General features: G+C 45.8%; 1 protein-coding gene across 2 annotated transcripts in view; it reads right to left on the reverse strand.

Annotated features, from left to right (window-relative positions):
- Window positions 1-793: 793 nt before the first annotated feature.
- The window catches only part of LOC137435295 (uncharacterized), a 92720-nt gene continuing 78624 nt past the window's right edge, over window positions 794-14889 (reverse strand). For both annotated transcript variants that reach the window (XM_078784451.1, XM_078784449.1), the window contains exons 16-19: window positions 10257-10437; window positions 9986-10144; window positions 7642-7746; window positions 794-1310 (exon numbers count right to left, since the gene is read on the reverse strand). In XM_078784451.1, coding sequence (XP_078640577.1) covers window positions 1166-1310; window positions 7642-7746; window positions 9986-10144; window positions 10257-10437 — 590 coding nt within the window. In that variant the 3' untranslated portion in view covers window positions 794-1165. The remainder of the gene's footprint in view (window positions 1311-7641; window positions 7747-9985; window positions 10145-10256; window positions 10438-14889) is intronic.

Consider the following 14889-nt stretch of genomic DNA (forward strand, 5'->3'; position numbering starts at 1 on the left):
TAACATAATCGGGGCAGCTATTTTGAAGCAATGTTTTATGGCCGGATGCCCTTCCTGCCGCCAACCCTGTTAGTTGCCTCTTGCGACACACAGGGAATTACCAGTGAACTGGTACTCAATTTTCCGACTTCGGATGGATGACAGGCTGAGTCAACCCTGACCATTTGGTCGATCCCAATCGATGAGTCATTCGGTCGATACTTTTGGCCTGCACTGATCGAAAAAAATTATTGAAGCGGTGTATGGTTGGTTCATTGTTGACCCGAAACATGTAGAATACACCAGTGTCTCAATGCACTCTCTTCACTTCCATGGTGACAGACAGCTTAGAGACTTAGAGTACTTCAAAATAATTTAATACTTACATTATTTGCTAACTGGTATCTCCACACAGGTCATACTATCCTCTTCAACTAAAGTATCAAACAAGCCAGGCTACGCCGCTGTTAGACTTTTGATCTTGTTTTTTTTTTAAATTAAAGACTTCAGCATTTTCTTTCCTTTGCATTACGAGAACGTACCCTCTTTGGGCGGTGTATACAGACAGCTGCCATGATCGCTCTGAACAAAACAGGCATGACCTCGTTTCCTCTGCATGAGTTGTAATCAAAATGTACCTTTGTTTCCTCAAAATGGTACCTTTATTTAATGATACAAGACATGTTGTTCAGTCTTGAAATGCAACCTATATACTAATTGGGGTCATGCTGATCCTATGTAGTAAGTCTGGATGTAGTCGGCCCAGAACTAATGGAGGAATAGCTCGACAAAAACACAAGCAAACACTGGTCCGTGAATTATAACAAGGATTCATTTTAATGGATTCTACACAAATACAACATTGTCATTAAAAAAGTGCTGAATACAATATACACGTCATATACCTATGAAGAACCCAAGAGACCGACACGTTGGGTAGATCATGTTGGTAAATATTTCTGCCTCCATCTAACAATCAGAGAAGTTTCTCAAAATCAATTTTAAGCCATTTAATTAAAAAACAAAAGTATGGCGTTCTCCAACATGTAGCTGGTCTTGTTTTACCAGGAATCATGAATTCAAAGCCTTCAAAAACAGCACCAATCTGCAGTAAACCACAAATGAGAACAATGTAACTTGTTCATTTATTTTCAGCTTTCACATGTGATTTGGTTACAACATTAAGTCAGTGATGCTTCTTGAAGTGTTTTGTTGCAGGTTCCAGGCGATTGTATGCACATGCGCTGGGTATGAGAAGAGCTCGGTCCTGCATGGGCAGGTGTTGCCATATGAGTGCCTCCAAAGGCATGGTGTCCGTGATATGGCCTTGTCTGAAGGGAAAGCGGTAGAGTGGGGTTAATGATGTGAAGTAGTTTGCACATTTTATCGGTGACACAGCTTTGAAAAAGGATAAGTAATACTATATCCAAGGTATTTACATAGGTATGATACTGTAAACATTGAAAAAGTTATGCTTACGCCAATGTATTCTACAAAAGCCTCTTCGGGAGCATAGAAAGCAACTTTGCATATATACATAGAAAAGGCAAAAAAAACATCTGTCCCTCTGTGTTAGTATGCGTTCTATGCACGGCCACATATTTTAAGTTACAAACTCCAAACTCGGGGTATAAATACAACTTTGTGTGGTGGGTAACATATGATATGTGGCTGTGGCCTCACACGGGGGCGTGGGAGGAGGGGTGTTGGGGGGGGGGGGGGGGGTATGGGGGGAGGGTAGGTGAGGGGTGTAAATTATCTATGTAAATGTGTAGTGTAGTGCCACCCAGTGGTGGTGGCAGAGGGTATTACAATTTACTTCTTTACCTGAGCAACACTGGTGTTAAAGCACTCCACACAGGAAAATTTGTCCTCCTCTCACCTCTCTCTTCCCATCTTCCCCTTCCACCCCCCTCTCTCTTCCCACACTCTTCTTCCTCCCCACACTCTTCTTCCTCCCCACACTCTTCTTCCTCCCCACACTCTTCTTCCTCCCCTCTCTTCCCACACTCTTCTTCCTCCCCTCTCTCTTCCCACACTCTTCTTCCTCCCCTCCCTCTTCCCACACTCTTCTTCCTCCCCTCTCTCTTCCCACACTCTTCTTCCTCCCCTCTTCCCACACTCTTCTTCCTCCCCTCTTCCCACACTCTTCTTCCTCCCCTCTCTCTTCCCACACTCTTCTTCCTCCCCTCTCTCTTCCCACACTCTTCTTCCTCCCCTCTCTCTTCCCACACTCTTCTTCCTCCCCTCTCTCTTCCCACACTCTTCTTCCTCCCCTCTCTCTTCCCACACTCTTCTTCCTCCCCTCTCTCTTCCCACACTCTTCTTCCTCCCCTCTCTCTTCCCACACTTCTTCCTCCCCTCTCTCTTCCCACACTTCTTCCTCCCCTCTCTCTTCCCACACTTCTTCCTCCCCTCTCTCTTCCCACACTTCTTCCTCCCCTCTCTTCCCACACTCTTCTTCCTCCCCACTCTCTTCCCACACTCTTCTTCCTCCCCACTCTCTTCCCACACTCTTCTTCCTCCCCACTCTCTTCCCACACTCTTCTTCCTCCCCACTCTCTTCCCACACTCTTCTTCCTCCCCACTCTCTTCCCACACTCCCCTTCCTCCCCACTCTCTTCCCACACTTCCCTTCCTCCCCTCCAACTCCCCCCATCCCCATCCACTCCCACTTCAGTGAGTTAAACTAAAAATTTGTGGTGATCATTACCAGGTCAGCAAATACCATGGCTATGTAGGTCTTGCCAATAGTTTCACAACAATAAGTAGACCAATTAAACAGAAGGTAGCTTTGGTGCAATTATAATAATTGGATGTGGATGTGACAAGCATGGCTATCCAAGACAAGCATGGTTATGGCTGTCTCTTTCAATACAAAACAGATGTCTAACTTGTGAAATGGTTGAGTGTAGTTGGAATATATCAGATTCAAAAAGTGAGAAGATTGAAAAATCACAAAAGCCAAATTGAGATTTATCCGAGGATAATCGGTCTGACATTTTAACTGGCATTAACCAAGACATATTTGCCAAGCCTTAATACCAAAAGAGGAAGGGTGCGAGGGACAGAGAACTCTGAGGAAGGCCACCTCCTAATGTGTCTACAGCAGGTTCTCTGAAGATTTGTTGAGGGTCTATGATTGCTTCCCCGATTGTGACTACCACTTTGACCGTAGTGGGGGGGGGGGGGGGGCTTGCGTGCTCCTGTGACCCTTTGGGCTATATAGCGGGAGCTTTGCTCCTGGTAGGTTTTACCTAGCCAGGCAGGTCAACAGGTAGGAGCCAGACTAAGAGTAGTCACACATTTTCCTGGGGGTAGGAAAAAGTTTTTGTTTTTTTGTTTTTTTCCACCTGGTCTAGTCACCCCCAGGGGGTGTTTGGATATGGACACCTGGCAGGGCTAAAGCAAGACCTGTCAAAGGGTGGAGGAGCTCCCTGTGAGCCAACGGCCATCCATATCTGGTGCCCAACTGTGTCTGCGGACGTCTTCCTGCAGTCGGGTTACCTCTTTCCAGGAAGTTGGTGGCAGGTTTTGCACTCCGGCCACCATAAAAACATGTCATTCCCCAACACGCACAAATAACACAACTAAAAAAGAAACCCCTCCGTGGGAATACCTCCTGTGCAGCTGCCCTTCGCAGGGCAGCTCCCCGGATGACGGGATTGGGGCAAAGCCTTCGGGACCCCCATTGTTTGATTAATAGGACAGACATGGGGTAACTTTCCTGGGTTGGGTTGTGGAGGTGTGTGTCGAGGTGGTGCTGAGGCGTCGTCCACCAGACGACGGTATCCTTGGGTTAACTTGAGGCGGTCCCCTTCGGGTGGGTGCCTGGAACGTTCTTACTCGAAGAGAGGATGATCACCTGTCTCTGCTATCATCTGAGCTACAGCATTTGAACATCAGTGTTGCAGCACCTTCTGATGTTCAGAGGCCGGATAGTGGTGAGATCATGGTGGGTGGTTACACCTACGACTGGTCTGGTCGCTTTGACGGTTACCATGCCCAGGGAGTCGCTATAGCTGTGTCCAATAAGCTGACTCCCATGATAGTTGAGGTAACACCGGTCAACGAGCCTATTTATGAGACTGAGGATTCGTCACTCTTTGGGTGTCATCTCCCTGGTCTCTGTATATGCTCAGACTGAGGATAGTGATCTCACTGTGAAGGAGGCATTCCATGCCACGCTCGAATCTGTGGTTGATCAGTGCCCCAGGAGAGATACTCTTCTAGTCTTGGGGGATTTCAATGCATCGACTGGCACTGAGAGGGATGGTTATGAGGCATGTGTTGGTCCACATGGATCTGGGACTGTGAACCAGAATAGCACTAAGTTCCTCGACTTTGCAAGAAGTCATGGACTTAAGGTGGCTGGCTCATGGTTTCAACACCCACAGCCTCATTGTTGGACTTGGTATTCCAATGCTGCTAGTGTGGTGAAGGAGATTGACGATGTGCTCATTGATGGTCGATGGCGGATGCTCCAGAATTGCAGGGTATCCTGGAGTGCTCAGTTCCTCAACACTGACCACAGGCTTGTTGTAGCAACTCTGAAGTTGCATGCAGCTCAAATCCAAGAGAATGCTATCATCCCCACCCAGGCTGGATGTGGGCAAGCTCAAGGAGGAGAGAGTAGCTGAGGAGTTTGCGTGCAGGTTGAGTGGAGTTTTGGGGGTCTGGATGCTTCAGGGGATCCTGAGGAGTTGTGAAGTGCCTTCAAGACCACCATCCTTGATGTTGCTGTCTTGGAACCCACCGTCAGGTGAAGAGGAACTTTGTCTCTCAGGAGACACTTGATACCATCGACCAGTCGCAGGGCCAGGCTCGATGGCAGAGCTGAACTGTTCCGGGAGCTGAGGCGTAAAACTGTACGCTTGCTGAGGGCGGACAAGGAGGCCTGTGTGCGAGGAATCTGTGAAATGGTAGAGTATCACTTGTGGACATGCAATTCTCGTCCTGCTCACAGAGGAATCTGTGCATTGTGTTCCTCTAAGCCTGTCCCTCGGTGTACTGCAGTTAGAGCAGAGGGTGGTGGCCTCTTGACAGAGGAGTCTGAAGTGAAGGCCCGCTGGGCCGGTTACTTTTAGCGGCTGTCCCAGGCTGATCCACCGGCTGTTGAGTTGGATGTCAGGGGTGTTGCTATCCCAAATGCTGACCCTTCCCCCCCCCCCCCCCCCCCCAATTAACTATGAACCGCCTTCACTTGTGGAAACAATGGCGGCGGTGAACCGGTTGAAAGGGGGGCAAAGCTCCTGGGATTTGTGGCATCCATGCTGAGCTTTTCAAGGCTGGTGGAAATTCTGTACTTGAGTCGTTGCATGCAGTTCTGTGCTCTGTTTGGAGCACAGGCATCATCCCAACTGACTGGAAGAGGGGCCTTGTTGTCCCCCTCTGGAAAGGGAAGGGTGATCACCAGGACTGCAACAACTACCGAGCGGTGACGCTACTCTCGGTGCCGGGCAAGGTCTTTGGTTGGATCATTCTTGAGAGGGTTCGCTGCCATCTGCTCGAGCACCAGCAACCAGAGCAGTCGGGCTTTACACCAAAGAGGGTCAATGATTGAACGCATCCTTACACTTCACGTCCTCACCAAATGCAAGCGAAAGTTTTGTCAGAGGCTGCTTGCAGCCTATGTTTATCTCTGTAAAGCATTCAATTCCGTGAATCGGGATGCCCTCTGGAGGATTCTTGGTCTTCGTAGGGTGCCACCAACGCCGATCAATCTGATCTCTGAACTATACTCTAGTACTGAGAGTGCTGTGAGGTGTGGTGGCTCCATCTCTGACTTATTTCCAGCTGTGACTGGAGTTCAGCCTGGGGTGCGTACTGGGTCCCACACTCTTCAGCACTTGTATGGACTGGACTCTGGGGAGAATGTCGGAGAGGTCAGGCTGCGGTGCATCGTTTGGGAGTGTCAAGATCTCTGACCTTGATTTCGCAGAAGATGCAGTCGTCTTTGCGGTGACGCTGGATATTCTTACGTGGGCCCCCAGGCACTGAATGAGGAGGCGGAGCCGCTGGGACTACGGATTTCCTAGGTCAAAACCAAGATCCAGGCTTTCAATGACATCTTGGATACTGCTGTCTTGTCTGTGCCTGTTTGTGGCATAGATGTTGAGGTCACGAAGAGATTCACTTACCTTGGCAGTGTTATTCATGTCTCCGCATGTTGCAAGCCAGAGGTTGATAGACGATTGTGTCGGGCCTGGGGAGTCGTGGATTCACTGAATCATAGGGTGTGGCGCTGTCGGTATTTTATGCAGGAAGACGAAAATCAGCATCTTTAAGTCAATGGTGCTTCCAGTCTTGCTCTAAGGATGCAAGATTTGGACCCTTACCAAAGGCCAGTGAATGAGACTTAATGACTTTGGAACCAAGTCTCTTCGGAGAATCCTTGGCTATCGATGGTCGGACTTTGTGTCCAACGAGCGGTTGCTGTGAGAGACTCAGATGAGATTTGTTTCCTGTATGGTCCATGAGCATCAGCTGCAGCTGTATGGACATGTGGCCCACTTTCCGGACCCAGATTACTAAGTCAGGGGTCGGTACTAAGTCCACTACTATTTGTAGCTGTGATGGAGGTGCTGGCTCGGAACGTAAAGGAGGGTTTACCATGGGAGTTGTTGTATGCAGATGATCTGGTGTTGGTTGCAGAAAGTATGGATGGACTGAAGAAGAAGATGAACAAGTGGAAGGAATGTATGGAGACGAAAGGTCTGAAGGTGAATATCGGAAAAAACAAAGGTGAGGGCAAGTGGTAAAGCATGTGGTGAGGTGGAAAGAACTGGGAAGTGGCCATGTGCTATGTGCAGGAAGGGTGTCGGAGTGAACTCAATTCAATGTACAATGTGCGCTGAGTGGGTTCATCAAAAATGTAGTGGTCTGAGAGGGTCATTAACCAGTGTGGCAGCTACATTCAAGTGTAAGGTGTGCACAGAGGGAGCTGCAGATGGAGGAAATGTTGAGTTGGATCTTGGAGACTGCGTGAAGCTGGAAGGTGTGAAAACATTTTGTTACCTAGGAGACATGCTGAATGGAGAAGGTGGATCAGACTCGGCAACGGTTGCCAGAGTGAGATGTGCATGAAAGAAGTTTCGGGAACTGAGTGGCGTGCTGACGAGGAGGGGAGTGTCGTTGAAGCTGAAGGGAAAGGTGTATGCTGCATGTGTGAGAGGTGTTATGATTTATGGGAGCGAGACATGGGTAATGAACGTAGAGCAGCAACGAAGGCTGGAAAGGGTGGAAATGCGAATGGTTTGGTGGATGTGTGGAGTATTGTTGAGAGAGAGAGGAAGCCAAATGATGAATTGCGAAAGATGATGGGAATAGAGCCTGTGATGGATGCTGTGAAGAGAAACAGTTTGAGATGGTTTGGTCATGTGTTGAGGAAGGATGAAAGTGACTGGTTGAGAAGAGTGATGGAAATGAATGTGGAAGGAAGTAGAGGACGGGGAAGACCGAGAAAGACTTGGCTAAAGATGGTCGAAGAAGAAATGCAGGCCAGGGGGTTAACAAGGGGAGATGCAGAAAATAGGGCAAAATGGAGAAGATTGTCATGGGGACCGCAAGGCTAACCCCCACTCTTGCAGGGAAAATGGCCTTTTAATATGCCTGTTGTTGTTTGTTTTGATAGGAAAAGAGTGGATCAAATAATCAACTGACCTCTTTAGAAGAAGCTCCACATCAGCAGGCAACACAGTTTTGCGCCCGGCGTGAAGAGCATACGCTTCCAAATCATCACACATCTGAGCAAGGAACTCTGGGAACCTGCAACAGCATCGACGAATGATTTTTAAATGGGTTTAAAGATTTCGTGTTTATTCAAGAATAAGCGAATAACTCATGAAAATATTTTGTTTGCACTTATCCTGGCAATGAATGAGAGCAACATTGAAATAGTAAACTAAAGGTTATAAATAATTCTGTAACTAGTTTATCATGTGGAAAAAAGTACAGCTTCTCTTACTCAAAGAAATACAACCAGCACAGTAGGTTTTGGTTAAAAAAAAATTAAACCAACAAGTACGCTATATTTGATGTCGACAAATCATATGATGGTGGCAGGTCCACATAATTCCAAGGTAACGATGGGCTTGCAGTGTTGATGTTGCATGATCCGATACTGTTGTGTACTCTCACTACATTGAAGATGTAAATGCTCATATTGGACACGTGAGGGTACTCGTGAAGGGGGCGGAGAAAGAAGCTGGGAGAGAGAAAATGGTGGTGATGGAGTATAATTTGTTTCTTGTATGCCTGTGGTCCGGATCTGATTTCTTATAAGCACAACACATACCCCCCCGGATTATATTGCTTCAACAAATTACAATACACTAGGGCATGCCCGTACGTGGGTGCCCGTTCCTTGCCAAAAAAAAAAAAAAACGCTACCCGTACGCTCTACCCCGCCCGTACGCCCGTACGCCCGTAAACAAAAAAAACAACGCTCTTCGCTTCCGCCCTTCGCTCTGACTGAATTGGGAGAAATAATGCGCATAAGAAATCGAGAAATTATTATTTTCTCCGGAAGAAATCGAATTACGAACCGTAATGGCGCACGCGCTCGGCTCGGCTCGCTCTCACATCGGCCACGCCTACGCAACAACGCGTTCTGTGATTGGCTGCCGGAAGTGCAGTCTTCACTGTCCGGAAGGTCGCATATCGCAGTTACGATGAATCGCAAATTAGTTTTAATTAGTTTTAAAACATAGTTGAACGCCAACATAGTTTGCCAACGTGAAATAAATGAATACGCTCTCAAATGTGCCGTCCGAGGCAGAGTCTGTTCGCCACGTTCGGCACACGTGATAGCTCGCTGCTCTCTGATTGGTTGAATCGTTTTTTGGACATAGCTCGGTAACTACTTCTCCGATTAATATGAAACCTTGAAAAGGCACATCCTCGGGTCCCCAGCAATATACCTGGCAAGTTTCAAGTATATCGGACCAGTAGTTGTCGAGAAACAGCGGTCACAGACAAACATACATACATACATACATACATACATACATACATACATACATACAAACATACACACAGAGATTACTGGAATTATAGATAGATAGCCTGGTGTTGGCTTAGTGGTTAGGGTGCCAGCTTGGGATCCTAGGATCCTGGGTTCAAATCCCGGTCGATCGCTGAATTAACGCCAGGGGGTTGACACAGCCTGTCATCCTTCCGAGGTTGGCAAATTGAGTACCAGTTCACTGGTAATTCCCTGTGTGTCGCAAGGGGCAACTAACAGGGTTGGCGGCAGGAACAGCATCCGGCCATAAACATTGCTTCAAAAAAGGGGACCAAGGTGCCCCAAAAAGGCCAACCCTTGCTCTGCGGGGAAAAATGACCTCTAAAGGTGGTATATATATATATATATATATATATATATATATATATATATATATATATATATATATATATATATATATATATATATATATATATATATATATGTGTGTGTAACAAATTACAATACAAACTATAGTTTTACATTTGACACTATACTCACAAAGAGTTTGCTGTGGTGCTGATGCCAGACCTGTTACCTTGCGATTTTCATCTCATATCACTGATAGACCATCTGATATCATCTAGATTTCAAATAATGGAGATGCTAAAGCATATGTCTGGAAATGGCTGTGTATCCATCCCAAAGATTTGTACAATCAAGACAAGATCACATTGATAGGACAGGTGTGTACACATAGCAGAGGGATACCTTAAATAATAGGTGGTTAAGCTCCTGAAGAAATAGGTACTATGCCAAATAGGTACCAATCGCAGCATTATTTCAGAGGAAAAAAAAGTCCACATCAATCGAACTACGCTCAGATATTTCTATCCCACATTTGGAAATATAATGATAATTTCAACAGCATAATTTAGAATGTTTGCCCACGGTTAAAAAATAAATCAATAAAAATCAATCGCACTTGATCCCAAAAAATAAAAATAAAATAAAACCAACGTTTGTCCGAAGTTATCATCCAATGCTCGGAAACGTTCTCACCGTTCCTGGACAGCTCGTACTATGGCAGGTTTGGCAGGACAACAAGAATAACGTGATAGCACGTTCTTGATAGCTTTCCCTGGTATTGAAAGTTGGGTTCCTTCCAGCATGTGAGGTTTAACCACCTTCCTTGTGGAACCACTCTTGTTATTTGCCTTTCTGAAGGAAACATTACAAAAGAAACAGTTTTTCAGAGTGTACAAAGCTTTCGGCAAACTCCTCAGAACATTTTGTGGGAAAATCTCTGAAGCGCATTGTACAGCACACTTACCGAAACTTCAGTGCTCTCGACTCGTCAGTAGTGGCCTCGACTAAGGAGAGCTGGTTCTCGAACAAAGTGCCTTTTCGAGGTGAAAACATTGCTGACTTCTGTGCTTTCGACATGTCAGGAGCTGAATCGACGAAGGAGAGTAGGTTCTCGAACAACGTGCTTTCTTTAGGTGGCAAGATTCCTACGGGGTTAGAAAAGGTTGGTGGATTGCGATTACGCATTCGGCATTTTTGGCAAATAGGCCATGAGCAGGTCTGAGCTTTCGTTCAGTTTCATGCCATTGGTTTCATGCCATTCAGCTATCTATCTACGCTTAAATGAGTTTCAGAAACATATTTTTTCGTGAATATAAAAAGTTTGCATCGTTCATTTTCTCCAACATTAAGTAGCTGCTGTTAATGTTCAGAACTATTTTCTTATAGTGTAGCCGCTCCCAGGCAAAGCGAGGTGGTACGTGGCATAGTAGAATTGACACCCAGCCAATCATCAGGCAGTATTGTCGGAACAGCGCTATACAGCAGGTCTGCCCCGAACGCAAGTTTCCGCATCGCATTTTTGCTTAATCGTGGTTCAATTATCGTGGTAAAATCTGCCAATCGCAGCATGGGTCTCTCGCCCTATTGTGGTCTGGCGTGGAGGAAGATACAACCTCGCATCTCCTTCTCACCTCAGCCCCACACTGCCCTCCATCGCAAACCCAGTTGCTCTTTCGATATCGTGCCGCATGGACATATCACGTGATATCGTGTGATTTAGTTTGTTAATGCACGATTTACTTTGATATTGCGTGATTTAGTTTTTGCTAGTCTTTTAATTACATTATGGCCACTAAGCATAATGCAGGTGCGGGTGCGGGTGAAATGCCCGAGAGAAAAAGGCAAAGAACACAAGGAGGAGGGAATCTTCACCGCGGCTTGATATCAGAATGCGGGGAGGAGGGAGAAGGTATTCTCCATCATGGCTTGACATCATTCTGCAGAGGGTGGTGCCAGCGCGAATGAGTGGGCGAGAGAACTCAAGCAATATAAAGGGGCGTATTGATAGTGAAATCGCTCAAGCTGTCAATGACAGTGAAATCGGCAGCAGTACCACCACAAGACAACCTCCACGAATGAGTGGACAGAATTCGGATGGACAATGTCTAAACATTGAACTAACACGTATGGCATATAATGCCACTTTATTTCTCCAGAATGAGATGAAGTATTGTCTTGGGCTCGAGTGTCCTTGGCCTCAAAGGTCAACAGATCTTAATTTATCTGCCGTGAAGGGCATAGTACTTCTTATTGCTTTATTCAATATGTTAGCATGGATTGTAGGTGCCAGTGATTAACCAATTCTAGACAGTTTTGATCTCCTACCAGATGTTGTCAAATTTAAAGTGCTGTCCATTTGTCAGGACATCATTTAGCTCGCTTTGAAAGGTCTAGAACAGACACCAAAGTCTCTGAGTTTGGGAATGACAATCAGGCATTTGTCTAGTTCAGGGCAGCTGTTGAATTTGATGAACAGGTATAATCACTGTGCATCACAAGACTCTGTTGTACGTCTTGAAACTAGTTTAGCTGAACTAAGAATTCACGAGCCCGCTAATAACATTCCAGCCGGATTTGCAAAGAAGACCCCCCACGAAAATATTTTGGGATGATATTGCTTTTGGGTAGGAAACCCAAACTGGACATGGCACAACACACCACACAAATTATCTGATGGTTCAGCGGGTGGTGAATGCTCTCGCAGAAGGCTCCGAAAGAGTATATTTGAAGAAGGGAAACAGGGTGCTGACGATTCCACCGTTGCGTTCCATCGAGTATTATACTCGAAAGAAAAGACACGGCCCTGAACATTCGCTGAAAAAGGAAAAGTATGAAGTGATTGTGAAAGGTACCATTCTCAAATTGTGAAGGGCTGCAAATATGTCAAGACCAGGCTCCACTTGATCCCGGGATGGACTGAGTTTCATACAATCCTTCAGGCAGACAATGTTCTAGATAAGTCTGCCCTGCATTATCCGCCCATCGTCGAATCTTCACCAACTGATTTGTCAACAATCCATACAATCCTGATGAAAAGCATGGAGATGGTTCACTCTCGAATTCAATCACATTGTCATTGTCTGTGTCCAGGCTATATATGCGAAAGTCAAGGAGATTTGTTGGAGCGATGGCCAATTATCTCACAATGCCGTGGTTAGAATGGGTGAATTTCACACCTGCATCGTATTTCTGGCAGTGATTGGAAAGTGTTTCATCAATGCTGGCCTGCAGGATGTGATGGTTGAAGCCCAGACAATCGCAGAGGGATCCATGAATGGTGTCATAGGCTTCTGTATGAAAGTCTTCATCGCTTCAGGTTACGCAAATTCCTCGATTCGTGATAGGATGATGGAGAGCCGTATCATAGCAGTGATGCAGGAAATTAATGTGTTTTTTGGAAATGCTGCGTTCGTCAATAAGATGGAATTTGAATCTGTTTTGTCCATGTATGACACTTTTGGCGAGAGACGGACAGACAAACCCCACATTCGCCTTCTGGACTTATAATAATAATAAGAATTCATTTATTTTGTATAGCGCTTTGCCAGAAGCCCAAAGGCGCTTTGACAGAGTGGAAAACATAATGCATAACAATACATGAAAATAACAATTGCAAAAAGACAAGAATCAATAGGGAAATATTTAAAGCAAAAGGAGGGAGAAGGAGAAGAGATAGTCAGGGGTTAAATGCTGTGGGTTGAATGTTGAATGCAGTGTTGAACAGATGGGTCTTTAGTGATGTTTTGAATGTGGTGAGTGAGGAGGAGTCTCTGATGGTGTGAGGTAGTGAGTTCCAGAGGGTGGGAGCAGCGATGGAGAAGGCCCTGTCCCCCCAGGATCTGAATTTGGTCCGGATGGAGGGGTCAGGAGGTTGGTACCAGCAGAGCGGAGGTTGCAGGTGGGAGTGTGTCTGGAGAGGAGGTCAGCCAGGTAGGATGGGGCCAGGTTATGGAGGGCTTTGTATGTCAAGAGGAGGATTTTGTACTGGATTCTCTGGGGCATGGGGAGCCAGTGAAGCTTGTAAAGGACGGGGGTGATGTGGTCACGGGTCCGGGAATGGGTGAGTAGACGGGCAGCGGAGTTATGAATGTATTGGAGTTTATTGGTGATTTTTGAGGGTGAACCATAGAGGAGGCTATTGCAGTAGTCCAGACGGGAGGTGATGAAGGCGTGGATGAGGGTTTCTGCAGCCGTGGAGGAGAGGGATGAGCGGAGACGGGCAATGTTTTTCAGGTGAAAGAAGGCTGACTTTGTGATCTGTTTAGTGTATTTGTCGAAGGAAAGGGTTTGGTCAAAGATGCTTTACAGTTGATATCAGGTTCTTGTGGTCAAATGCGGTCTTTGGTTTTCGCCAAACATGTCTTCTGGTACTGTGGCCAAATAGCTCTACCTTTGACTCATCTGTCCAGAGCACATTGTTCCAGAAGTGCTGGTCTTTGCCTAGGTGTTCATTGGCAAACTTTAGTCTTGCCCTGATGTTCTTTCTGGACAGCAAAGGTTTCCTTTTGGCACACCTCCCATGTAGATCAAATTTGTGCAGCCTCTTTCTAATGGTAGACTCGTGCACTTTGACATCAACAGTGGCAAGAGCTACCTGTAGGTCCCGTGATGACATTCTGGGGTTCTTAGAGACTTCTTTCAGCATGTTGCGGTCTGCTCTCGGGCTGAACTTGCTGAGGTGGCCTGGCCTGAACAAGTTGGCAGTTGTTTGGAATCTTCTCCACTTGTAGATGATCTTCTGGACAGTCGAATGATTGATTTCAAATTGTTTGGAGATCTTTTTAAATCCCTTCCCAGACTCGTAGGCATATATAACCTTCTTTCTGAAGGCCTCAGAGAGCTGTTTTGATCTAGGCATGGTGACGCCGCACACTTCAACAAAGAGCAAACCAAACTAAATGTCTGAGGTTTAAATAAGACAGGTTCCTCCAAGATCCTGTCTCACGATGTTCTAATCATTTGCACCTGAGCTGGTGCACCTGATTCTAATTTTAGGTATTTGAAGTGGTGATAAATGTAGGGGTGTACTTACTTTTTCCACATGCGAAATTTGCATTTATGTTCATTTAAATTATACAATGGACTACAAAATGTAAATGTTTCATGATATTTGTTATATTATATCACCTTTATCTATCAATATTGTTGCAATGAAGATCAAATAGCTGTATGTTGAAAAAGTGAAAACTTTACATGGGGTGTACTTACTTTTTCACATGACTGTATATATTCCTTCATGCTGTAACACCCATCTGATATAAAGCGGTTAGTTGGGGTAGGGGATCAAAAGTTGCTGTCAACATCTTAATCTGTCTGATCACACTTTTTCCTTTTATAGTCTGGAGGCATATCCCCAAAAGTGGCCTAGAAAAGGTGGTAGGGGTACACTCATGTTACAAGCTGGCAACAATGTTTTTCTGAAAGCCCAGACCTCTAGGAACCCAAAAAGTCTTGTTGCCAGCTTGGGAAATGGTTTGGACCAGATTTGTGGCCATTTTTCAAAATGACCGCCTACATTTTTGGTGTTTTCTAATATTTGAGCTCTAGAACTTATATCTGGCTGTCTTAAAGGTCTCTAGGGTTATGACCTTATAACA

The sequence above is a fragment of the Myxine glutinosa genome, chromosome 9, assembly GCF_964187855.1.
Source record: "Myxine glutinosa chromosome 9, kmMyxGlut1.1, whole genome shotgun sequence".
Taxonomy (NCBI): domain Eukaryota; kingdom Metazoa; phylum Chordata; class Myxini; order Myxiniformes; family Myxinidae; genus Myxine; species Myxine glutinosa.